General features: G+C 42.1%; 1 protein-coding gene and 1 long non-coding RNA gene across 2 annotated transcripts in view; one reads left to right on the forward strand and one right to left on the reverse strand.

Moving 5' to 3' along the window:
- On the forward strand, positions 1 to 24,582 carry LOC118765041. Its single transcript, XR_005000883.1, has 3 exons — positions 1 to 20; positions 554 to 559; positions 24,423 to 24,582. It is a non-coding gene; the product is annotated as an uncharacterized LOC118765041 (long non-coding RNA).
- LOC115216659 (tRNA:m(4)X modification enzyme TRM13 homolog) overlaps positions 1 to 25,703 on the reverse strand; it is a 68,295-nt gene that overhangs the window by 12,009 nt on the left and 30,583 nt on the right. Inside the window, exons 4-9 of the mRNA XM_029786162.2 lie at positions 19,800 to 19,862; positions 15,222 to 15,291; positions 11,639 to 11,745; positions 9,199 to 9,277; positions 6,378 to 6,466; positions 3,644 to 3,722 (exon numbers count right to left, since the gene is read on the reverse strand). Coding sequence (XP_029642022.1) covers positions 3,644 to 3,722; positions 6,378 to 6,466; positions 9,199 to 9,277; positions 11,639 to 11,745; positions 15,222 to 15,291; positions 19,800 to 19,862 — 487 coding nt within the window. The remainder of the gene's footprint in view (positions 1 to 3,643; positions 3,723 to 6,377; positions 6,467 to 9,198; positions 9,278 to 11,638; positions 11,746 to 15,221; positions 15,292 to 19,799; positions 19,863 to 25,703) is intronic.

Consider the following 25,703-nt stretch of genomic DNA (forward strand, 5'->3'; position numbering starts at 1 on the left):
AGTTATCTGAATGCCAAAGGGTTTAAGCCTCTGAGAAGGCAATTATCATCATCATCATCATCATCATTTAACGTCCGCTTTCCATGCTAGCATGGGTTGGACGATTTGACTGAGGTCTGGCGAACCAGACTCTAATCTGAACTGGCAGAGTTTCTACAGCTGGATGCCCTTCCTAACGCCAACCACTCCGAGAGTGTAGTGGGTGCTTTTACGTGCCACCGGCATGAGGGCCAGTTTGGTGGTACTGGCAACGGCCACACCCAAATGGTGCTTTTTACGTACCACCTGCACAGGAGCCAGTCCAGCGGTGCTGGCAACGACCTCGCTCAACTGGTACTTATTTTATTGAACCTGAAAGGAAGAAAGGCAAAGTCAATCCTGGCGACATTTGAACCCAGAACATAAAGACGGACAGAATGCCGCTAAGCATGGTATTGATACCGCCTTCCCCTGCCTTTATTCTGTAAAATATTAAAGACACTTAATGTGGCAAACAGTAAATCTTTAAGAAATAAAGAGTAATTAATCTGTGTTGAAGTGATGTAAAAATTAGGTCAAAGTTCAGTTGAATTTAGTGGGATTTGAGCAGTGAACTAACAATTAAGGACATGAATACTTTAAGTGGAATATGACTGTTACTAGAATCGATGAAAAAAAAATAATGACTTAGGGCAACAAGCTGTCCTCCGTGCCGATGACATGTTAAGCACACCATTCAAGTGTGATCGTTACCGTGCCGCCTTAATAGCACTTGTGCTGGTGGCATGTGAAATATTCGAGCAAGGTCATTGCCAGCGCCGCTGGACTGGCTCCCGTGCAGGTGGTATGTAAAAAGCACCATTTGGGTGTGGCCATTGCCAGTACCACCAAACTGGCCCTCATGCCGGTGGCACATAAAAGCACCCACTACACTCTCGGAGTGGTTGGCGTTAGGAAGGGCATCCAGCTGTAGAAACTCTGCCAGTTCAGATTAGAGTCTGGTTCGCCAGACCTCAGTCAAATCGTCCAACTCATACTAGCATGGAAAGCAGACGTTAAATGATGATGATGATGATGATGATTGCCTTCTCAGAGGCTTAAACCCTTTGGCATTCAGATAACTTCATCACATGTATTGTTTCATCATCATCGTCTAACGTCCGTTTTCCGCGCTAGCACGGGTTGGACGGTTCGACCAGGGTCTGGGAAGCCAGGAGGCTGCACCAGGCTCCAGTCTCATCTGGCAGTGTTTCTACAGCTGGATGCCCTTCCTAACGCCAACCACTCCACGAGTGTAGTGGGTGCATTTTACGTGCCACCAGCACAGGTACCAGGGGAGTCTGGCAGCAGCCACAATCGGTTGGTGCTTTTAACGTTCCACCGGCACGGAAGCCAGTCAAGGCGGTGCTGGTGCTTTTTATGTGCCACCGGCACAGAAGCCAGTCGAGGCGGCGCTGGCATCAGCCACATTCGGATGGTGCTTTTTACGTGCCACCGGCACAGAAGCCAGTCGAGGCGGCGCTGGCATTGACCACGTTGGATGGTGCTTTTTACGTGCCACCGAAACAGAAGCCAGTTGAGGCAGCACTGGCATTGGCCACATTTGGATGGTGCTTTTTATGTGCCACCAGCACAGGTATCACAACAACTATTTCCATTCAAATTGCTTTGAATTAGTCATGCATTGTATTGTAGCTTCTAGATTTCAAAGATGTGATTGTTTACCTTTAGAATGACACTACAAGGTAGTTGTGAGAGGCCTTACCTGCTCAGTTTGAACACAAAACAGGTGGAATACTTGGACTTGATATGGCCAGTTTGAATGCTATAGGGTTAAAGATTTAAGCTATCTAGTGCTTTTAAAATTACCGTGCACATGCACGTGCGTATGCATGAGTAAATGTTTATAAAAAGTACTCAAAGCTGTGGGTGCAAATGATGACTGCATTTGTGGCTGGGCTACAGTCTGAGAGGCTGGTTGACATTTTCTCTCAGCAGATCCCCTTCTTTGAAAAGCAGTTAAGGGTTGGTAACAGGTAAAGCATCCAGCTGTAAAAATCCTACCTCTGTTTCCTCCCAACTAAACCCTACTAGCATGAACAGAACAGACATCAAAATGAAACAAACAAGCAGCAGCAGCAACAGCAAGTGGAGGTGCAATGGCCCAGTGGTCAGGGCAGCGGACTCGCGGTCAGAGGATCGCGGTTTCGATTCCCAGACCAGACGTTGTGTGTGTTTATTGAGCGAAAACACCTAAAGCTCCATGAGGCTCCGGCAGAGGGTGGTGGCGACCCCTGTTGTACTCTTTCGCTCCAACTTTCTTTCACTCTTTCTTCCTGTTTCTTGTCCCCGACCTCCTACGCAACCGCTGAGCCTGGATGCGCATTCATCCATCCGTCGATGCTCTCGGCGTCGGGGGTTGACCTGCTTTCTCTTCTGCGGGGTCTTACGAATATCAAAAGACCTCATTGCGGACTTCTCCCACTACAGGGGGTGCGATCTTGCGAACTCTGGGACGAAGACCGCTTCGCACAACAAACAAACAAACGAACAACAGAAGCAACAGCCACTGCCACTACCTGCAGCAACAGCAACAGTGGAGGCGCAATGGCCCAGTGGTTAGGGCAGTAGACTCGCGGTCATAAGAATGCGGTTTCGATTCCCAGACCAGGCATTGTGAGCAAAAACACCTAAGCTCCACAAGGCTCCGGCAAGGATGGAACCTACACTCGCCTCCTTATGAGAGCTCAAAATCTCTCGTGGAAGCGTCATCCAACCAAAATGCAAATATATGGGAAACTACCACCTGTGTCATCTCTTGTGAAAGGTAGGAGAGTCCAGTTTGCTGGACATTGTTGTAGAGCTGAAAAAGAGGTAATTTCTACTCTTCTCCTCTGGAAGCCATCTACTCGCAATACCAGAGGGCGCACACTCTCCTACCCTGATGTAATCTCCAGGGATACAGGCATCCAGCATCAGGACCTCCATAATGCCATGATGGACCGTGAAGTCTGGCGTAGCATGGTAAATTCGATTGTTTCGACCACGGTCGAACAATGATGATGAATGGGGGTGGGGGTGAACCCTGCTGTTCTCTTTCACCACAACTTTCTCTCACTCTTTCTTCCTACTTCTGCCACAAAGCAGAGGAACCATGGTGTAACCCACTATGGTGTGGTTAAACTTTCAGACCCAAGTCTAGATTCCGAATCCTCTGTACCCCCAGGATGGTTCAGCTCTCCACCCGTTAAAAGCTGTTTATGGAATGAGGATAACAACGTAGCTTTCGTGCCCGTGCAACCACCAGTCTATCGCGTGTGGTGGGTGGATCTTCAAGTTGCCACACGAGGAGGAGGAGGAGAAGAAGAAGAAGAAGAAGAAGAAGAAGAAGAAGAAGAAGAAGAAGAAGAACAACAACAACAACAACAACAACAACAACAACAAGAACAAGAAGAAAAAGCAGAAGAAAAAGAAGAAGAAAAAGAAGAAGAACAACAACAAGAACAAGAAGAAGAAGCAGAAGAAAAAGAAGAACAAGAACAAGAAGAAGAAGAAGCAGCAGCAGCAAGTGGAGCAGCAGTTCCATTAGAAACATTTCCAAAGAAGGCTCAGAGGAACTCACACATGTAAACAACAGAACAGAAGATGAAGTCAGAGTTCTTACCTAAACATAAATGTTGAAGGTCAGTGTTGAGTCTCTCAAAGGTTGGTCCACCTTCGCTAAACTGATGGGAAAGTTCAAGCTAGGTTCAAGAAAAATATTCGACAAAATGAGACAGAGTAAAACTATATATATGGGAGGGTGCTGAAAAGTTGCTGGCTTTAAGGGTATTGCAAAGGGTCTGGTTTTGGAGGGTTTTATAACTCTTTTACTCTTTTACTTGTTTCAGTCATTTGAGTGCGGCCATGCTGGAGCACCGCCTTTAGTCGAGCAAATTGACCCCGGGACTTATTCTTTGTAAGCCCAGTACTTATTCTATCGGTCTCTTTTGCCGAACCGCTAAGTGACGGGGATGCAAACACACCACCATCGGTTGTCAAGCGATGTTGGGGGTACAAACACAGACACACAAACATAGACACATACGACAGGCTTCTTTCAGTTTCCGTCTACCAAATCCACTCACAAGGCTTTGGTCGGCCTGAGGCTACAGTAGCAGACACTTGCCCAAGGTGCCACGTAGTGGGACTGAACCCAGAAACATGTGGTTAGTAAGTAAGCTACTTATCACACAGCCACTCCTACTTGGGGATGGTCATATTTTGCCAATTAAACACATGCATAATATATATTTGGTTTTCACTTCAGTTTTATTATTATTATTATTATTTTAGTGTCCTTTGTCAAAGCTTTCATCCACACATCCTGTGACGTCTTCAATGACTTTTTAAGCCATGTAGCTTCTCTTATTCTGCTTATTTCATTTTTGTCTTTCTGTGGTGTGTATTCTTCAAAAAGACTAAGAGGAATAAACAGAACATGAGGCACATGTGGGATAGAGTTGCTGAAGAGGTCACAGGATATGGAACATGAGGCACATGTGGGATAGAGTTGCTGAAGAGGTCACAGGATATGGGACACGAGGTCACATGTGGGATAGAGTTGCTGAAGAGGTCACAGGATATGGAACATGAGGTCACATGAGGGATAGAGTTGCTGAAGAGGTCACAGGATATGGAACATGAGGTCACATGTGGGATAGAGTTGCTGAAGAGGTCACAGGATATGGAACATGAGGTCACATGTGGGATAGAGTTGCTGAAGAGGTCACAGGATATGGAACATGAGGCACATGTGGGATAGAGTTGCTGAAGAGGTCACAGGATATGGAACATGAGGCACATGTGGGATAGAGTTGCTGAAGAGGTCACAGGATATGGAACATGAGGTCACATGTGGGATAGAGTTGCTGAAGAGGTCACAGGATATGGAACATGAGACACATGTGGGATAGAGTTGCTGAAGAGGTCACAGGATATGGAACATGAGGTCACATGTGGGATAGAGTTGCTGAAGAGGTCACAGGATATGGAACATGAGGCACATGTGGGATAGAGTTGCTGAAGAGGTCACAGGATATGGGACACGACGTCACATGTGGGATAGAGTTGCTGAAGAGGTCACAGGATATGGAACATGAGGTCACATGTGGGATAGAGTTGCTGAAGAGGTCACAGGATATGGAACATGAGGTCACATGTGGGATAGAGTTGCTGAAGAGGTCACAGGATATGGAACATGAGGCACATGTGGGATAGAGTTGCTGAAGAGGTCACAGGATATGGGACACGAGGTCACATGTGGGATAGAGTTGCTGAAGAGGTCACGGGATATGGAACATGAGGTCACATGTGGGATAGAGTTGCTGAAGAGGTCACAGGATATGGAACATGAGGTCACATGAGGGATAGAGTTGCTGAAGAGGTCACAGGATATGGAACATGAGGTCACATGTGGGATAGAGTTGCTGAAGAGGTCACAGGATATGGAACATGAGGTCACATGTGGGATAGAGTTGCTGAAGAGGTCACAGGATATGGAACATGAGGTCACATGTGGGATAGAGTTGCTGAAGAGGTCACAGGATATGGAACATGAGGTCACATGTGGGATAGAGTTGCTGAAGAGGTCACAGGATATGGAACATGAGGTCACATGTGGGATAGAGTTGCTGAAGAGGTCACAGGATATGTGACAAAAGAACTTTGACAAAGAAACTAAAATAATAAGAAATTAAGTTGAAGTGAAAACCAAATATATAGCGCAAATATTTAATTGGTAAAGTGTGACCAAGCCCAAGTATAACGATATCTGTTTCAACACACAATTTCACATCGGGAATTTTGCAACACAAACACATAAACATCATCATTTAGCGTCCGTTTTCCATGCTAGCATGGGTTGGACGGTTCAACTGGGGTCTGTGAAGCCAGAAGGCTGCATCAGGCCCAGTCTGATCTGTCAGTGTTTCTACGGCTGGATGCCCTTCCTAACGCCAACCACTCTGCGAGTGTAGTGGGTGCTTTTTACATGCCACCCGCACAGGAGCCAGATGGAGCTGGCAAACGGCCACGAACGGATGATGCTTTTACGTGCCACCGGCACGGGGGCCAGGCAAGGCTGGCAACGGTATGAACGGATGGTGCCTTTTACGTGTCACCGGCACGGAGGCCAGTCGGGGCGGCGCTGGCAACGGCCACGATCGGATGGTTCGCTTACTTGTCACCGGCACTGGTATCATATATATTTTAAATGATGATGCTTAGATAAAATATCATCTTATATAAAATCAAATAAACGATAATGATGATGATGTAATTATATTAGAAACGATTATCTTTAACAAAACATAAATATGTAGAAAAAACATGGATTTCTGAAATAGTGTTACACCTACCTTATATCTGATATGACTTTTATCTACTAAAACGTAGAGGCCGTCTTCATTATCAGGAATTGCTCTCTGAAGACAGTGAGAGAGTTGGCCTGAAATGTAGATATAAAATACATATTTTATTATACTCTTTTACTCTTTTACTTGTTTCAGTCATTTGACTGCGGCCATGCTGGAGCACCGCCTTTAGTCGAGCAAATCGACCCCAGGACTTATTTTTTGTAAGCCCAGTACTTATTCTATCGGTCTCTTTTTGCTGAACCGCTAAGTGACGGGGACGTAAACACACCAGCATCGGTTGTCAAGCAATGCTAGGGGGACAAACACAGACACACAAACACACACACACATATATATATATATATTATATATATATATATATATATATATATATATATACATATATACGACAGGCTTCTTTCAGTTTCCGCCTACCAAATCCACTCACAAGGCATTGGTCGGCCCGGGGCTATAGCAGAAGACACTTGCCCAAGATGCCATGCAGTGGGACTGAACCCGGAACCATGTGGTTGGTTAGCAAGCTACTTACCACACAGCCACACCTGCGCCTATGTATCTTTTTTTTTATAACCAGGTGGAAGACTACCTGTAGACCCTTTACAGGGTCTCTGAGATTGATGGGGGGGAAAAAGGAAGTTATCCTCAAACTGAAGGTTTAGAACAGAGTGAACCCTAATGAAGACACCCAAGGGCCAGGTGGTGATGTTAAACCAAGAGATGGATTATCTGATCCTCAAGCAGGTTTTGGTAAGATTTGAACTCAGAAGATTAAGAGCTGAAACCAACACCATAAAGTAGCTGATCCTATGTTTTTAGATTTCCACCAATTCAATACCGTAGATTGGTACTTTTTTATCAGCCCTGCCCATTGAAAGGATGAAAAGCTTAGTTAACATTGGCAGGATTTGAACATAGTGTATTGATAAAGCGTGGAGGCGCAATGGCCCAGTGGTTAGGGCAGCGGACTCGCGGTCATAGGATCGCGGTTTCGATTCCCAGACCGGGCGTTGTGAGTGTTTATTGAGCGAAAACACCTAAAAAGCTCCACGAGGCTCCGGCAGGGGATGATGGTGATCCCTGCTGTACTCTTTCACCACAACTTTCTCTCGCTCTTACTTCCTGTTTCTGTTGTACCTGTATTTCAAAGGGCCGGCCTTGTCACTCTCTGTGTCACGCTGAATATCCCAGAGAACTACGTTAAGGGTACACGTGTCTGTGGAGTGCTCAGCCACTTACACGTTAATTTCACGAGCAAGCTGTTCCGTTGATTCGGATCAACTGGAACCCTCGTCGTCGTAACCGACGGAGTGCTTCCACAGTGATAAAGCAAAGCTGATTTCAGAGTGATGAGAAAGTAAAGCTGACTTTCGTGGAATTTTAACTCAAAATGTTGGCGCAGGAGTGGCTGTGTGGTAAGTAGCTTGCTAACCGACCACATGGTTCAGGGTTCAGTCCCACTGTGTGGCATCTTGGGCAAGTGTCTTCTGCTATAGCCCCGGGCCGACCAATGCCTTGTGAGTGGATTTGGCAGACGGAAACTGAAAGAAGCCTGTCGTATATATGTATATATATGTATATATATATATATATATATATATATATATATGTGTGTGTATGTTTGTGTGTCTGTGTTTGTCCCCCTAGCATTGCTTGACAACCGATGCTGGTGTGATTATGTCCCCGTTACTTAGCGGTTCGGCAAAAGAGACCGATAGAATAAGTACTGGGCTTACAAAGAATAAGTCCTGGGGTCGATTTGCTCGACTAAAGGCGGTGCTCCAGCATGGCCGCAGTCAAAATGACTGAAACAAGTAAAAGAGTAAAGAGTAAAGAGTAAGTCAAGGTTAATCTCAGTAGGATTTGAATTAAGTTGTATGTACAGAAAAACAGACTGGATGAATGGTAATGAGATGTGTGTCATCTAGCACTCTCTCTCTGATGGATCTTAAGTCTAGCTGCCCCTAATGAGTCAGCTGTGAAGCACACATACTATCCAAGGATAGTTGGCCTCATAGGTGGCACATGTGCTTCACAGAGCCACAACAACCCAAATGACTTGAAATGTTTCAGTTTTGGAGGGAGAAGGGCCACTGCATAATACAAGGTATTTGGGTTAAATTTGATGAGTTTTTTTTATGTCTCCTTTTTTCAGGAACAACTAAATGTATTGGGTGAGCAGTCGATGGCTTTTGAGAGCATAAAGATTAATGTTGTATTTGAGAAAAAGTTAGTCGATATGGGGAACTAAAGGCGGCAAGCTGGTAGAATTGTTAGCACACCAGGCGAAATGCTTAGCAGTATTTCGTCTGCGTTATGTTGTGAGTTCAAATTCCGCCGAGGTCGACTTTGCCTTTCATCCTTCTGGAGTCGATAAATTAAGTACCAGTTACGCACTGGGGTCGATGTAATCGACTTAATACCTATGTCTGTCCTTGTTTGTCCCCTCTGTGTTTAGCCCCTTGTGGGTAATAAAGAAATAGATATGGGGAACTGTAAAGCACCTGAATATTGGAAAAGAGTAACCTGCATCATGATAATTTGTGTCAGGCGTCAAAATGCTGACATCGTGACAACTGCTCGATGCTCTGTGAACACTATGAAGGCTGTAAAACACGACATGGACAGCTGCAATGGAGACTACATAGCCATGGCCAGCTGGAAGAGACAGCAGTTGTTCTGACTATGTCCAAATGCTGGAATTCACCCTAACACATAGTAATCCATGGGATTACAATCAGGGGGAATAAAAAGGCCTGAATATATTGAAATAAAACACTGCAACAAAATGGAAATCTACCCTCACCTTTGCCAGCACCAAGTTCGACATAAGTGTAACCTTTCTTCAGTAAATTCAACTTCTCCAGATGACCAATAAGAGATGCCTTGTCATAAACAAAGAAGATATAAAAGTAAATATTTCATTAATATATATTTGCATAATTAACTCTGAAATAGTCATTGTTTTGTTTAGGTTAATGCCAGCCTTTCCATACTAGTATGTTTTAGATAGCACATGACCGAAATAGGATTTTTAGAGCTGGATGCCCTTCTTGTCACCAACCCTTCAAGTAAGGTATATACATAGGCACAGGAGTGGCTGTGTGGTAAGTAGCTTGCTTACCAACCACATGGTTCCAGGTTCATTCCCACTGTGTGGCACCTTGGGCAAGTGTCTTCTACTATAGCCTTGGGCCGACCTAAGCCTTGTGAGTGGATTTGGTAGAAAGAAACTGGAAGAAGCCCGTCGTATATATGTATATATATGTATGTGTGCATATGTTTGTGTGTCTGTGTTTGTCCCCCCACCATTGCTTGATAACCGATGGTGGTGTGTTTACGTCCCCGTAACTTAGCGGTTCAGCAATAGAGCCTGATAGAATAAGTACTAGGCTTACAAAGAATAAGTGCTGGGGTCGATTTACTTGACTAAAAAGCGGTGTGTTTACGGGGACGTAAACACACCACCATCGGTTGTCAAGCAATGGTGGAGGGACAAACACAGACACACAAACATATGCACACATACATATATATACATATATACGACAGGCTTCTTCCAGTTTCTTTCTACCAAATCCACTCACAAGGCTTTGGTCGGCCCGAGGCTATAGTAGAAGACACTTGCCCAAGGTGCCACGCAGTGGGAATGAACCCGGAACCATGTGGTTGGTAAGCAAGATACTTACCACACAGCCACTCCTGTGCCTATGTATATACCTTACTGAAACAAGTAAAAGAGTAAAAAAAGAGTATATCTTTTTATATTCCAGAGGAATTTGAAAACAGAGTAGCAAATGTCAACTCACCAGCTGCTGCCCAACCACAAACAACGACATCACTATTTTCAGCCACAGATCATCACACACACACACAGAATATACAAGGAGCTTTTGTCAACTGACGTAATGTAATAGGTATGTACTATGAGCGCTCAGTTTAGCTTGCCACTAAATCTCCCGCTTGAACAGCAACTGAAAATTGTGATGTAGAGACTGCCTATCAGAGGTGAATAGAAGTGGTTTCTCCTTGAGTGATAGAATGAAAAAGTAAAACATTTGGCATCCCTCAAAAAAATATTTAATAGGCGCAGGAGTGGCTGTGTGGTTAGTAGCTTGTTTACCAACCACATGGTTCCAGGTTCAGTCCCACTGCATGGCACCTTGGGCAAGTGTCTTCTACTATAGCCTCGGGCCGACCAAAGCCTTGTGAGTGGATTTGGTAGATGGAAACTGAAAGAAGCCCGTCGTATATATGTATATATATATATATGTATGTGTGTGTGTTTGTCCCCTAGCATTGCTTGACAACCGATGCTGGTGTGCTTATGTCCCCCTCACTTAGCAGTTCGGCAAAACAGACCGATAGAATAAGTACTGGGCTTACAAAGAATAAGTGCCGGGGTCGAGTTGCTCGATTAAAGGCGGTGCTCCAGCATGGCTGCAGTCAAATGACTGAAACAAGTAAAAGAGTAAAGAGTAATTTAGATGAAGAATATAAGCATATACCTCTGTGTGAAAAGTCTGGCTGCATCCGAAAAAATATATATCATGAAACAAAAATAAACACAAAATTTATTACACGAATCTGTTACCACCACGACAGTCAACTATTTGACGCCGAACACGAGTTTGATGTTGAATACATCCACGAGTTTTCTGCTCAGCTCTTTCCAAGACTGCAAGACGGCTTCGTGCAATTCATGCCTCGTTGTAGGGTTTTTCGGTTCAACTTTATCGGCCAAAACTTTGAAAATGCCTTCATCTAATGTAAACATGTGTTGAATAGAACTCACTGAATAAATCTTAATTAACTGTGTTGTCAATTGTATGCACCTGACGTGTATGCAGCCAGAGTTTTCACACAGAGGATAGATGCTATATGTTTATATTCTCTATTCAAATTAAGTGTTTTTCTTAAGTGAGGCTAAATGTTTTGCCTTTCCACTTTTCACTTTAATATAAAAATAAATCTTTTAATCTTTCTTTAATCTTTTACTTGTTTCAGTCATTTGACTGTGGCCATGCTGGAGAACCACCGTTAGTCCAGCAAATCGACCCCAGGACTTATTCTTTGTAAGCCTAGTACTTATTCTATCAGTCTCTTAGTCCAGGTTGCATTGCTTTCAACTTTATCTTCTATCATTACTGATATTATCCAGAAATATCATTGGCTGATAACCAAACAAGGAACAATTCAAAACGTTATCATTAAAAAATTTCGAATATTTAGGCAAATATAAGAACCTGTTGTCGTCGTTGGCGCTGAGCTTGTATACCATAGTAAGGATTGTTCATTTCTTCGTCCATGCAGCCGTGCCATAGTTCTTCCTTTGTAATCTCAGGAGTGTGCGCTGAAATAGAAAACCAAGCAGTATTGGTAATATCTACAGTCTCTATATAATAGTAACTGATAATAAATGTTTGGTTGGTTTGTTGATTTCTCTAGTCATATTTTACATTGTATGGAGATACATACATACATATATATATGTAGAGAGATAGAGAGAAAGAGAGGGGGAGTGAGAGACAGAGTAAAAGAGAAATACAGAGTGCACATACTAGGCTTAGTGGTAGGCAATGAGTAAAGGAATGCCCCCCCCCATGCACACACACATACAGAAGGAATCACAGAAGAAGAGAAGGAAGGGGAGAAAGAAGAAGAAAAAAGGGATTAAATGACAGTGGTTACAATGGGGAGTTTAAATTTTGGAGAGAGTTTTTCAGTGAAGTAGGTTACAGTTGTGGTGATAAAATCTAGTAAAAATAAGGACATATATTTATTGCAAATATACAAATGTATTCAAATGGGAAATTACTTTCATTTAATTTTAAGGGAAAAAAAACATTTTTTTAGAAGAAATTTGATAAGAGCTTAAATCAATATTATTGCATGTATGCCATATTCAATATTACTTATGGCCGCAAAAGTATTATAATGTGCTGTAAAAGCACCATCCGTTCATGTCCGTTGCCAGCCTCGCCTGGCCCCCGTGCCGGTGGCACGTAAAAGCACCATCCGTTCGTGGCCGTTTGCCAGCTCCGTCTGGCACCTGTGCGGGTGGCACATAAAAAGCACCCACTACACTCACGGAGTGATTGGCGTTAGGAAGGGCATCCAGCCATAGAAACACTGCCAGATCAGACTGGGCCTGATGCAGCCTTCCGGCTTCACAGACCCCAGTTGAACCATCCAACCCATGCTAGCATGGAAAGCGGACGCTAAAAGATGATGTACGACATCTAACATTAGTCTATTCTTTTCTTCTCTAGGCACATGGCCTGAAAATTTTTGGGAGGGGGCCAGTCAATCAGATCGACCCCAGTATGCAACTGGTACTTAATTTTCAACCTCGAAAGGATGAAATAAATTGCCGGCATCAGTTGTTAGTTGTCGGAGCACTGCATCCTTCAGAACTTCCATGCTTCCTGAGATTCGCCAACACTATACCTGATTTTCTCCACTCCATACACACGCAAGCATATATCTGACTCATACACTGTTCACTTCCCAGACATTTGTACATTAAGGCACATGCTTTATACGCACTTAAATTGTGGTGTACCTGAACACTGTATACAATAATTTCATTATTATTATTATTATAAAGGCAAAGTCAACCTCGGTGCAATTTGAACTCAGAACACAGCGGCAAATGAAATACCCATTTCTTTACTACCCACAAGGGGCTAAACACAGAGAGGACAAACAAGGACAGACAAACAGATTAAGTCGATTACATCGAAACCAGTGCGTAACTGGTACTTAATTTGTCGACCCCGAAAGGATAAAAGGCAAAGTCGACCTCGACGGAATTTGAACTCAGAATGTAACGGCAGACGAAATACGGCTATGCATTTCACCCGGCGAGCTAACATTTCTGCCAACTCGCCATCTTCATTCAACATTAGTATATTATAGAATTACTAAAGCTCGTAGGATTTAATTTTCAGTTTTCTAATCAGGAGGTACATACATATGAACGTACACACACATACACACACACACACATATAGGAACATGGATTCTGCTCATAAAATATGTCTATCGCATGAATGTATGGTATATTTTGGAGAGGAGAAATCTAGGATCTTTTCGGTTTAAACGGCAGTTTTTTCTAGTGGTGCCATATGAAATTGTCACCCATAATTATGACCCTAGTATCGATCTATTGCATTTCAATCTGTTTTAGGGTTAGGGTGGGGGGAAGGGTATCTTTTTTTCTTCACAAATGTAAATAAACCCAATTTGTTTCTTAAACGAGGGACATAGTCATACAGCACAGAATGTTGTTGTTTTTTTACCTCAATAGATGTCAGTGATTGGTTGAAATTTCAGAAATTGAAGAAAAAAAACAAATATCTTACAAACTATAGAATTTTCTCAATAAAGCCACGAGAAAAAGATGTTTTATAATCACATTCTACCAGTATACGAAGTTTAAAATTTTTTGGTTACCTAGAAATTATGTTAAAAACTGCCGTTCAAACCGAAAAGATCCGAAATCTATGTTTCTTTAATCAGGCATTTAACTTAACAAGGATACTATGTAATTAAAAATATATTTAACGGTTAAGGACTAGAGTTGTAATATAAAGGGAAGTAATCTTATGAATTAGTAACTCGGTAATAAAATTACTTCCCTTTAGCAAGTAACTTAGAAAATCCGTCGCTCCTCGGACAGGTGAAGTTATACAAAGGACACCAGACTGTTCTTCTCGTCTCTGGAGCAGAGTTGTATTCATGAAACAAATTTCAGTTAAGCTAAGCTAGCAGTAAACCGGTATAATATAGCAAGGCGGCGAGCTGGCAGAATCGTTAGCACGCCGGGCAAAATGCTCTGTCTATTTCGCCTGTCGTTACGTTCTGAGTTCAAATTCCGCCGAGGTCGACTTTGCCTTTCATCCTTTCGGGGTCGATAAATTAAGTACCAGTTACGCACTGGGGTCGATGTAATCGACTTAATACCTATGTCTGTCCTTGTTTGTCCCCTCTGTGTTTAGCCCCTTGTGGGTAATAAAGAAATAGGTATAATATAGTAGAACAGTTTTCTACTGCAAATAACGGGGTTGTATTTTTCTTTCAATTCCTATATCTCTTTTTCTTATCGAAGGTGAGCAAGAATCTTAAGAGGTGGGGGGCCTGTGAGGACTGGAAAGGGGACGGATACGTGAAAAAGTATAGAATAGATAGACAGGATTTGTGCTGAAATCGAAGCCCAAATATTCAGCGTCCTAATTATGTGAGACGTAGTCCAGCTGAAGAAGAAGAAGAAGAAGAGACTAATTGAAAAAAAGATAAAAGATGAACAAGCAGTTGTTTATGCATCAAAACATTTATTAAACATGTTACAAAAATGGGTATGGGTAAAATTGTGTCCATTTTCTGTTTGGTGTGTGTGTATATATATATACATAGTCGCAGGAGTGGCTGTGTGGTAAGTAGCTTGCTAACCAACCACATGTTCCCGGGTTCAGTCCCACTGCGTGGCATCTTGGGCAAGTGTCTTCTGCTATAGCCCCAGGCCAACCAATGCCTTGTGAGTGGATTTGGTAGACGGAAACTGAAAGAAGCCTGTCGTATATATGTATATATATATAAGTGTGTGTGTCTGTGTTTATCCCCCTAGTATTGCTTGACAACCGATGCTGGTGTGTTTATGTCCCTGTCACTTAGCGGTTCGGCAAAAGAAACCGATAGAATAAGTACTGGGCTTACAAAGAATAAGTCCCGGGGTCGATTTGCTCGACTAAAGGCGGTGCTCCAGCATGGCCGCAGTCAAATGACTGAAACAAGTAAAAAGAGTAAAAAAAAGAGTAATATAAATACCTTTATAGACCTGATCAATTTGCTGTATGAGCGATGCCAGGTGGTTGCTGGAAGCTGTCAAAACTGACACCTGCAAGGAATTATAAATATATATATTTATATATCAACAGTAATGCTCCAGCATGACTGCAGCTTTAAAGCTGAAACAATTTAAATGGTTTATATATACAGGGGTATCTTTTTCTCTTTAGCACTGTTCTTTCTTTTTCCTCTTTCCTTCTTTCTCTTTTTTCAACACATCAATTCTTTTACATTTCTTTTTCCTTTTTCCTTCTTTTTTTCACATATCAGAACATAAATAAACATTTACCATTACACAACAGCCAGTGCCCTCACACCATAGTCCCTTTCTCTTAGCTCCGTAATACTATCTGTCTGTCTTCCTCTACGCTGCCATTCTCTCGCTTGTCAGCTCCTCAGATTCCCTGTCTGTCTTCCTCTACCGACCGCCCTCGTATCAGTCCCGTCTCTGCTAGAGCTGCCGGCCGACTGTCTTAACAGGCTCACATCTCCTGCTTTTTAAAGGGGTGTTTCCTCGAACTTTCTTTCACCTGAATCTGACAGGACAAAGGATTTACTCACAAAAGTCGGTCGTAAGCACTGTCCCTGAATTGCTATAACACTATATTATGAGTGTCCCATGATACAAGCTGTCTCTCGGCCAATTTTCTGATTTGAGTTGTGAGCTGAAATTCAGGTTTTGAGCCAGCTTCAGACACCTCACCGCTATTTGGTGTAGCAAATGCCAGAGTGAATGTTGTAACACCACCCAGCATCTTGTATCTTACTCGATAGGTAGACAGACATGCACGTTAGCAAGTGCAAAGATCTTAAATGGATCGTTAGCTAGATGGGTAGTAAAATGCTTACTTTAGTCATTGCAGGTTACAGAAGCATCAGTGTTGTGCTCACAATTGTGCTTGCAATTATTTTTCAAAACTTGTTTTTCCAACCATGGGCCGAAGAATGTGAGTGTGAAGGACAGTGCTGGGAAGAAGAAGTGGATGATGTGCATTGAATTAAAGAAAGAAATTATTGTAAAATATAACCAAAGTGTGCTTGTAGTCGACTTATTGAACCAGTACGAGCATAGCACTTATACGATCTGCACCATCATCTTCATCTTCATCATCATTGTTCGACCGTGGTCGAGACAATGGAATTTACCATGTTATGCTAGACTTCACAGTCCATCATAGCATTATGGAGGTCCTGTTGCTGGATGCCTGTATCCCTGGAGATTACATCAGGGTAGGAGAGTGTGCGTCCTCTGGTATTGCGAGTAGATGGCTTCCAGAGGAGAAGAGTAGAAATTGCACCATACTGAGTTGATAAAGCCTATAATGCCACCCAAGGGTGTTAAAATAATTTCTAAACAGTAGACACCTATCCATGAAAATATGAAGAAGTTGCTGCTGGTGAGGTTGACTGAGAAGCAGTTTGCAGGAGATACTGTGATGGAGGCTATAATCTGCGAGAAGGCATGAGCTATTTATGCTGGTCATAACCAGACCCCAGGCAGTTGCACGGACGAGGCAGCAGGCAAACCGTTTAAGGCCAGTCGAGGATGGTTTGAGAATTTTAAAAAGAGATGACTGGCATTCACTCCGTTGTCGGACTTCCTGAGGCAGCAAGCGTGGATATGAAGGCAGCTGAGGATTCCTTCAAAACTTTTGCTGGGATTATAGCAGCCAAAGGATACATCCCCCAGTAAGTCTTCAAGATGAGACAGGACTCTTTTGGAAGAAGATGCTAAGGAGGACTTATATAATGGCAGAGAAGAGGATGCCAGGCCACAAACCCATGAGGGACAGGTTAACCCTCGCAACGTGCACCAATGCGAGTGACAAGATTAAGCCACTGCTTGTTTATCATTTGGAAAACCCCAGAACCTTTAAGTCACATAAGATTCTGAAAGAAAAACTGCAGGTTAAGTGGAGGGCAAACCCAAGAGTGTGGGTCACCAGTGGAGTGGGTGAATTTTGTTTTTGGTCTTGACGTTAAGAAATATCTGCAGGAAAATAACCTATCCCTGCAAGCCTTTCTCGTCCTGGACAGTGCACCTGCTCACCCACTTAACCTTGAAGATGACATCCTCAAAGAGTTCAAGTTTAAAAAGGTTTTCTACCTACCACCAAATTCTATCCCTGTACTGCAGCAGGTGATTTCTAATTTCAGGAAGCTCTTCACTAAGCACCTGTTCTGCCACTGCTTTGAGGAGGAGGAGGAGGAGATGATGATGATGATGATGATGATAATAATAATAATTGTGTACAGGTGCACTACAACTCATCTAAAGTGTATATATAATCAGGTGTAGTTTTCGGCGGATTTCGGAAAGCATGAGGGCCTTAAAGGATGCAGTGTCATGGCAGTCAACAACTGACGCAGGCAGTTTATTCCATGCTTCAGCAACTCTGAGCGTGAAAAAATGTTTCCGAAAGTCATGGGGGCTGTGTTGTTTTCTGACTTTGTAGGCATGTCCACGTGTGTTAGACACATGGAGATCAAAAAGGTGTTCAGTGTTGTTGTTGGTGAGGTGGTTGATAACTTTGTGGGTGTTTACCAAGTCCGTTGCCAGATGCCGGAGCTTCAGTGAATCTATGCCCAGGGAAACAAGGCGCTCAGAATATGGTAGGTGTCTGATGGAGGGTATGCGTTTGGTTGCACGTCTCTGGACATGATGGAGAACACAAACCTCTCCCTTTGAGAGTTCAGGAAGGACCACTATAACATTGTGATATGCCTCAGAATTATCGATATGGCCTGGCAGGATGTTATAAAGAGAACCTTGACCTCTGTGTGGAAGAAGCTATGACCTGATGTTGAGTCTGAAACAAACTTTGAAAGACTTGAACCCAAAGCAGCATTGGTGGAGGGGATTGTATCCATTGGCAAGTCCATGGGCCTGGTCATGGATGAAGGTGACATCAACAAGTTCATCCAGGAGCACTCTGAGGAACTGACAAGGACGAAGCTAAAGGAGCTACAGGCAGAGCAGCACAGAGGTTTTTCAGTAAGTAGGTGACACGGCATAGGTTATCTCTACAAGTGTGAGAAAGGAAATGTTGGGAGTGTGGGAGAAACTTCAGACTTTATTCAAAAGAAACACCCAGAAAATATTGCAACTGGATGTGTGACAGCACTGTTTAATGACACTTGTTTAAATCATTTCAGAAAAATTCATAGGCACAGGAGTGGCTGTGTGGTAAGTAGCTTGTTTACCAACCACATGGTTCCGGGTTCAGTCCCACTGCGTGGCACCTTGGGCAAGTGTCTTCTACTATAGCCTCGGGCCGACCAAAGCCTTGTGAGCGGATTTGGTAGATGGAAACTGAAAGAAGCCCGTCGTATATATGTATATATATATATATATATGCGTGTGTGTGTTTGTGTGTCTGTGTTTGTCCCCCTAGCATTGCTCGACAACCGATGCTGGTGTGTTTATGTCCCTGTCACTTAGCGGTTCGATAAAGAGACCGATAGAATAAGTACTGGGCTTACAAAGAATAAGTCCTGGGGTCGAGTTGCTTGATTAACCCATTAGTTACTGTATTTATTTTGAGATACCCTGTGTTTCTTTTAATTATTTTAAATATAATAAAGAATTTAGTAAAATAACTTAGTTATCGTTAAGTTAGTGTTAGGAACCTAAATTTTGACTAAGGTTTGGTGGAAGATTTTAACTCAAAACTTATGAAAACAAGACATTTGTACTACAGAACCAGAGCCAGTTTCAGCCGGGTTAGTAATGAAAGGGTTAAAGGCGGTGCTCCAGCATGGCCGCAGTCAAATGACTGAAACAAGTAAAAAAAAACAAAAAACATCCACACACACACACACATACAATATATAAGCAGGTGCCATGTTAAAAGCACCTAGCACACACTGTTAAGTGGTTGCCATAGAAACCAAACCAGATCAGACTGGAGCCTGGTGCAGATCTCTGGTTTACCAGCTCTGGTCAAACCAACCAACCAACCAACCAACCAACATGGTAAAAAACAGATATTAAAGGATGATGATGATGATGATGATGATGATACACACACACACACATAACCATACAAGCTATATATTGACATATATAGCTTAGATGGTTAAACAGGATCCAATGGGTCAGAGAACCACATTTTGCTCCTGCAGAGATATTGTGCACAAGACATGGTCCACCACTCTGTTAGCTCCTGACTAACCATCCAACCCATGGGAACATGGACAGCAGAAATTAAAATGATGATGGTATGTGTGTGTGATGATGGTATGTGATAGGCGGTGAGCTGGCAGAAACGTTAGCACGCCGGGCGAAATGCTTACCGGTATTTCGTCTGCCGTTACGTTGTGAGTTCAAATTCCGCCGAGGTCAACTTTGCCTTTCATCCTTTCGGGGTCGATAAATTAAGTAACAGTTACGCACTGGGTTCGATGTGATCGACTTAATACCTATGTCTGTCCTTGTTTGTCCCCTCTATGTTTAGCCCCTTGTGGGTAATAAAGAAATAGGTATGTGTGTGTGTGTGCGCACGCACGAGCGTGTGTGTGTGCATATTGATACTAAGGAATGTGATTCAGTTTTACCTTGTCTGGACATAACTCTCCTTCGTCTAAGGATCCGGAGTTGATTTCATTGATGTGATATATCTGTAATACAGGAACATTGATAAATTAGAGCATTGTATAATATATGACAGTACTGTATTAATATCTCTATGAATGTATATGGATAGATGGATAAGTAGCTAGATAGATAGACAGATAGACACACACACTAATATTGTCTCTTCATATTCTAATTATTAATCTTTCCCATGACTTTCGGAAACATTTTTTCACGCTCAGAGTTGCCGAAGCATGGAACAAACCGCCTGCGTCAGTTGTTGACTGCCATGACACTGCATCCTTTAAGGCCCTCATGCTTTCCAAAATCCGCTGAAACTACACCTGATTGTTCCCCTTCCATACTCATACACATATGTGTATGTCATGACTCATGCACTGTTCTTTTCCTGACGCTTGTACATTACCCTATGTACTATACATACACTTTAGATGAGTTGTAGTGCACCTGAGCACTGCACACAATGTTTTATTATTATTATTATTATTATTATTATTATTATTATTATATTATTCCATGTCCTGGGTATGACTTTAAACCATACCTGGTTCAGGAGTTCCAGGGTTTCAAGGAGTGTAGAAACATGTCTCAGCCACTATTGTACCCAGGTCTAATCTGCTCTGGAGTAGTAACACCTTTCAGGGTCACAGCTATAGGTTGATTAGTAAGTCAGTTGAGCAGATAGAGCTCGTTAGCCTGGGGTGTGGGACCCATTGAGGGGAAGGAAAACCTCAGCATTAGTCATTAAATTTGTATGTTCACAAATTAATGCAAATAAAAAAAGCTAGCTCATCAGATCACTGGGACAGCATGGTTACATCAACAATTCAACTCTAAATATACACACAAAATTCACTCTTTATACACACAATGTATGGATGGTTGGAACTGGACAAAAATCACTCTTTATATATATATATAATCAATGTATGGAAGGCTTGAACTGGACAAAATTACGAGGGGCGTTCAATAAGTAATGCCCCTGACCCACTTGCAGGTCTTCAGAGCTGCATCAAACGATGGGAGAAATGCGTAACTCTGAGTGGTTCCTATGTAGAAAAAGACTAATAACTGTACCAAGTTTCGTTGCTCTACTGCTATGGGAAGTGGGCCAGGGGCATTACTTATTGAACGCCCCTTGTATATCGATTTGGTCAGTAAAAGGGAAACACCCAAGTCAAGTTATATTGCACAAAAAAATTTCTTCATATACGAATATCCCCATATCAATCAAGTTAAAGTGCTAGATAGAAATTGAGGAATTAACCATCCTTAATTTTAAAAAAGATAGCAAAAAGAAAAAAACCAAGAGATAAAGTAGACATAAGATAATTGATAAAATAAAATAACAGAAAATACACAAAAAATGGGCTGGGGAAAGTTCAGAGAGTTTCTACCTTTGTTGGTAACTAAAGGTCTCTCCCTCAGAGTGAAAGGCAGATTGCATGATGCCGCTGTACCTACAGCTAAGTTACCTGGTAGTGAAACATGAACTGTGACACCAGATGACAGGTGAAAGCTTGTAAGGAATGAAGCTAGCATGCTCCACTGGATGGGTAAGGTAAGTGTGCAAGCATGACAAAGTATAAAGGATTCAAGAGGAAAACTGTGTATAAGAGGCATAAGACATTGTGCACAAGAAAGAAGACTGCACTGGTATGATCATGTGATGTGTATGGATGAGGACAGCTGCATGAAGAAGTGCTGAGCTTTAATTGTGGAAGGTACCTGTGGAAGGGGTAGATCCAGGAAGACATGGGATGAAGCAGTGAGAAAGGATCTTCAGACACTGGGCCTCACTGAAAAATATGACAAGAGACCAGGAGATGTGATGCTTTGCTGTACTTAGTAAGATGTATCAAGCTAAATAAAATCGCTGTCTTTCACACATACAGGCTTGTCCTTCAGATGCTGGTACCACTTGAAAAGCACAGATGCTGATGCTGTGTTAATGTACCCATGCTAGTGCTACATAAATGCACCCATGCTGGTGACATGTAGAAAGCACCCAGCACACTCTGCTAAATGGTTGGCATCAGGAAGGGTATCCAGCCATAGAAACCGTGTCACAACAGACAGTTGGGGTCTGGACAGCTCCCTGCTAGCCAGCACCGTGTCAAACCATCCAACCCAGGCCAGCATGGAAAATGGACATTAAATCATGATGATAAGCAAAAAATATTAAACAATTTTTTTTACCGCAGGAGTGGCCATGTGGTAAGTAGCTTGCTAACCAACCACATGGTTGCGGGTTCAGTCCCACTGCGTGGCATCTTGGGCAAGTGTCTTCTGCTATAGCCCCGGGCCGACCAATGCCTTGTGAGTGGATTTGGTAGACGGAAACTGAAAGAAGCCTGTCGTATATATGTATATATATATGTATGTATGTGTGTGTGTTTGTGTGTCTGTGTTTGTCCCCCTAGCATTGCTTGACAACCGATGCTGGTGTGTTTGCATCCCTGTCACTTAGCGGTTCGGCAAAAGAGACCGATAGAATAAGTACTGGGCTTACAAAGAATAAGTCCCGGGGGTCGAGTTGCTCGATTAAAGGCGGTGCTCCAGCATGGCCGCAGTCAAATGACTGAAACAAGTAAAAGAGTAAAAGAGTAAAAAGAGCAAAGTAATTAGACGGGGGACAAAACAGCTGATGAATTGAAGATTTTAACAGAATTCGTGAATAAATGTATAAAGAAAGAAAGGTCAAAATAATAGATTTAGTAGCCCAGGCTTTACTGCTCATCAGGTTGAGAAAGGCAAACTGTCAAAATATTAGACACTCTCTGAAAGGTTTATGGCCAAGCCTGTGGCAGTGGGAACCTCCAGTGTTCTTGCCCACCCCAACAGACTATATCCCTGTTCACTGCCATCGGGGAGGCGGGGGGCAATCTTTCAGTGTCAGCCCCATGAGTCAGAGTAGCTGTTGCAGCGCATCTTCCTCACCATCCTCTCAAGGTAACACCTTTTCCATTTTGTCTGCTGGAACTAAGGAGGCAGTCTGAATTACAGGAAATTGTGAAAATGTAAGAATTTTATAACTTACTGCCTGTAGTTGGTCAATATACTATCTCATTTACTTTCGACCTACTTAACACTTTATTTTCTCAACAAATTGCATTCAACAACAATATACTTCTATATGAAGTCAATGTATATGGACATATATATACATATATATATATATAAATATATAGGCGCAGGAGTGGCTGTGTGGTAAGTAGCTTGCTAACCAACCACATGGTTCCGGGTTCAGTCCCACTGCGTGGCATCTTGGGCAAGTGTCTTCTGCTATAGCCCCGGGCCGACCAATGCCTTGTGAGTGGATTTGGTAGACGGAAACTGAAAGAAGCCTGTCGTATATATGTACATATATATATATGTGTGTGTTTGTGTGTCTGTGTTTGTCCTAGCATTGCTTGACAACCGATGCTGGTGTGTTTACGTCCCCGTCACTTAGCGGTTCGGCAAAAGAGACCGATAGAATAAGTACTGGGCTTACAAAGAATAAGTCCCAGGGTCGATTTGCTCAACTAAAGGCGGTGCTCCAGCATGGCCGCAGTCAAATGACTGAAACAAGTAAAAGAGAGTAAAAAAGAGAGAAAAGATATACATTGTTGTTGGCATCCTTTTTGTCTCAGGAGAAAATTGAGTTGCGCATAAAATAATCTAGTCAGGCTTTTACATTTCATGTCCTAATACATCTCCTGCTGTGGCTGTGTAGTCCTATCATGGACAAACACTCCCTCTCGCAGGTGCTGCAAATGTAGCGAAGACTTTGCCTGGCTGGTTGCAATGTCATAGTTTCTTGTTGACGTCTTTTCTTGTCTTTCCATTTCTCCTCTCTTTCTCTCTGACACTCCTTTGTGTTCCGCACAGTAGAAGTGACAGGAAAACTATTCAATCTCTCGCGTCTGCATGCCAAGACCAAAATCAAAAGCGTCCTGATCAAGGAGATGCTATTTGCTGATGATGCCGCTCTGGTATCACACACAGAAGAAGCCCTACAAAGGCTCATCAACTGTTTTGAGCAAGCATGTAGCGACTTTGGCTTAGTTATCACCCTCAAGAAGACCAACATCATGGGTCAGGCTACATCGAACATCCCAAACATACATATTGGAGACCACAGACTACAGGAGATGGAGAAGTTTACCTACCTTGGCTCTACCGTCACCTACAACCCATCCCTTGATGGTGAGCTCAATATATGCATTGGCAAGGCAGCTGCTGCGATGGCCCAACTCTCCAAACAGGCATGGGACAACAATAAGCTGACCAAAACCACAAAAAATATATACATATACATACACACACACAACACACACATACATATATATATATATAAAGACGTTTTCTATTCCTGAGCGCTATACTAATACATCAGTTTGTTTTGTACACCACCTGTCTTCGTCTTTTGTTTTTTTCGTAAACTTTCCCTATATATATATATAATTATATATATATATATATAATATATATATATGTATGTATATATTTGAAGAAATGAATAGAAACGGCTTATCCAAAAATTTTCCCACTTAAATAATTAGATGCTTATAAAACTTTAAAATACCTAATTATTAAAGTGGAAAAAATGATCAGAAAAGTCATTTCTATTCATTTTTTCAAATATATGATACTGTACCAAGGACTTTCTATTTGTCATTCTACTATGTATATATATATATATACATATATATATACATATATATATATATATAATATATATATATATATATATATATATATATACATACATACATACATACATATATATATATATATATATATATATATATATATATATATATACATACATATATATACAAGATAAAAAATTCAATTTAGAATTTGGATTTTATTCACCCAATATAATATTATATATATTATATTGTGTGAAATTTGATTTAGTATTTCTAAATTGAATTTTTTTCCTTGTAAGTTTGGATTTTATTCCCTGAAATAATATATATATATATATATATATATATATAGTTAATCCAAACAAGAAAACACAAAAAAACGCGAGGACGTGGAACAAATATAGTATTATTGGACGCTCAGGAAAGAAGGGAAGAAGGGGGGTTTAACGTTTCGAGCGGAGCTCTTCATCGGAAACATAGGAGAAGGAAAGATCCAGAGAAGGGAAGACAGAGGAAAAAAAATCGCCAACGGTACACACAAGGTCACATTTTGAAAGACTGGAAGGAGAAAGGGCCATATATATATATATATATTATAATAAATAATAAATGCGTCCTTTTCAAGCCTAGCCAGGCTCATGGTTTCCCAGTTTCAATGGCATATGTGTTCCCCAGCTGGACAGGACACCAGTCCATCGCAGCGTTACTCATTTTTGCCAGCAGAGTGGACTGGAGCAACGTGAAAGGAGGTGCTTTGCTCAAGAACACAACATGTCGCCTGGTCCAGGAATCGAAACCACAATCTTATGATCATGATGCTGACACTCTAATCACTGAGCCACGCGCCTCCACACACACACACACACACATATATATATATATATATATATATATACACATATGTATATATCATCATCATCATCATCGTTTAACGTCTGTTTTCCGCGCTATATGTATATTTAAATGGGTGAATGAATTATCCTTTGTTTACCGTTAACATGGAGAATTCAATAAACACTTACCGGGGTAGCAAAATTCACGCAAATAACACGGATGAAGCGACCTATTCAAAGGTAGAAACTCCGGAGATGGTCATAGCCCATTTATTTACTTATATATTTATATATATAGGCGCAGGAGTGGCTGTGTGGTAAGTAGCTTGTTTACCAACCACATGGTTCCGGGTTCAGTCCCACTGCATAGCACCTTGGGCAAGTGTCTTCT

The sequence above is a fragment of the Octopus sinensis genome, linkage group LG10 (genome assembly GCF_006345805.1).
Source record: "Octopus sinensis linkage group LG10, ASM634580v1, whole genome shotgun sequence".
Classification (NCBI taxonomy): Eukaryota; Metazoa; Mollusca; class Cephalopoda; order Octopoda; family Octopodidae; genus Octopus; species Octopus sinensis.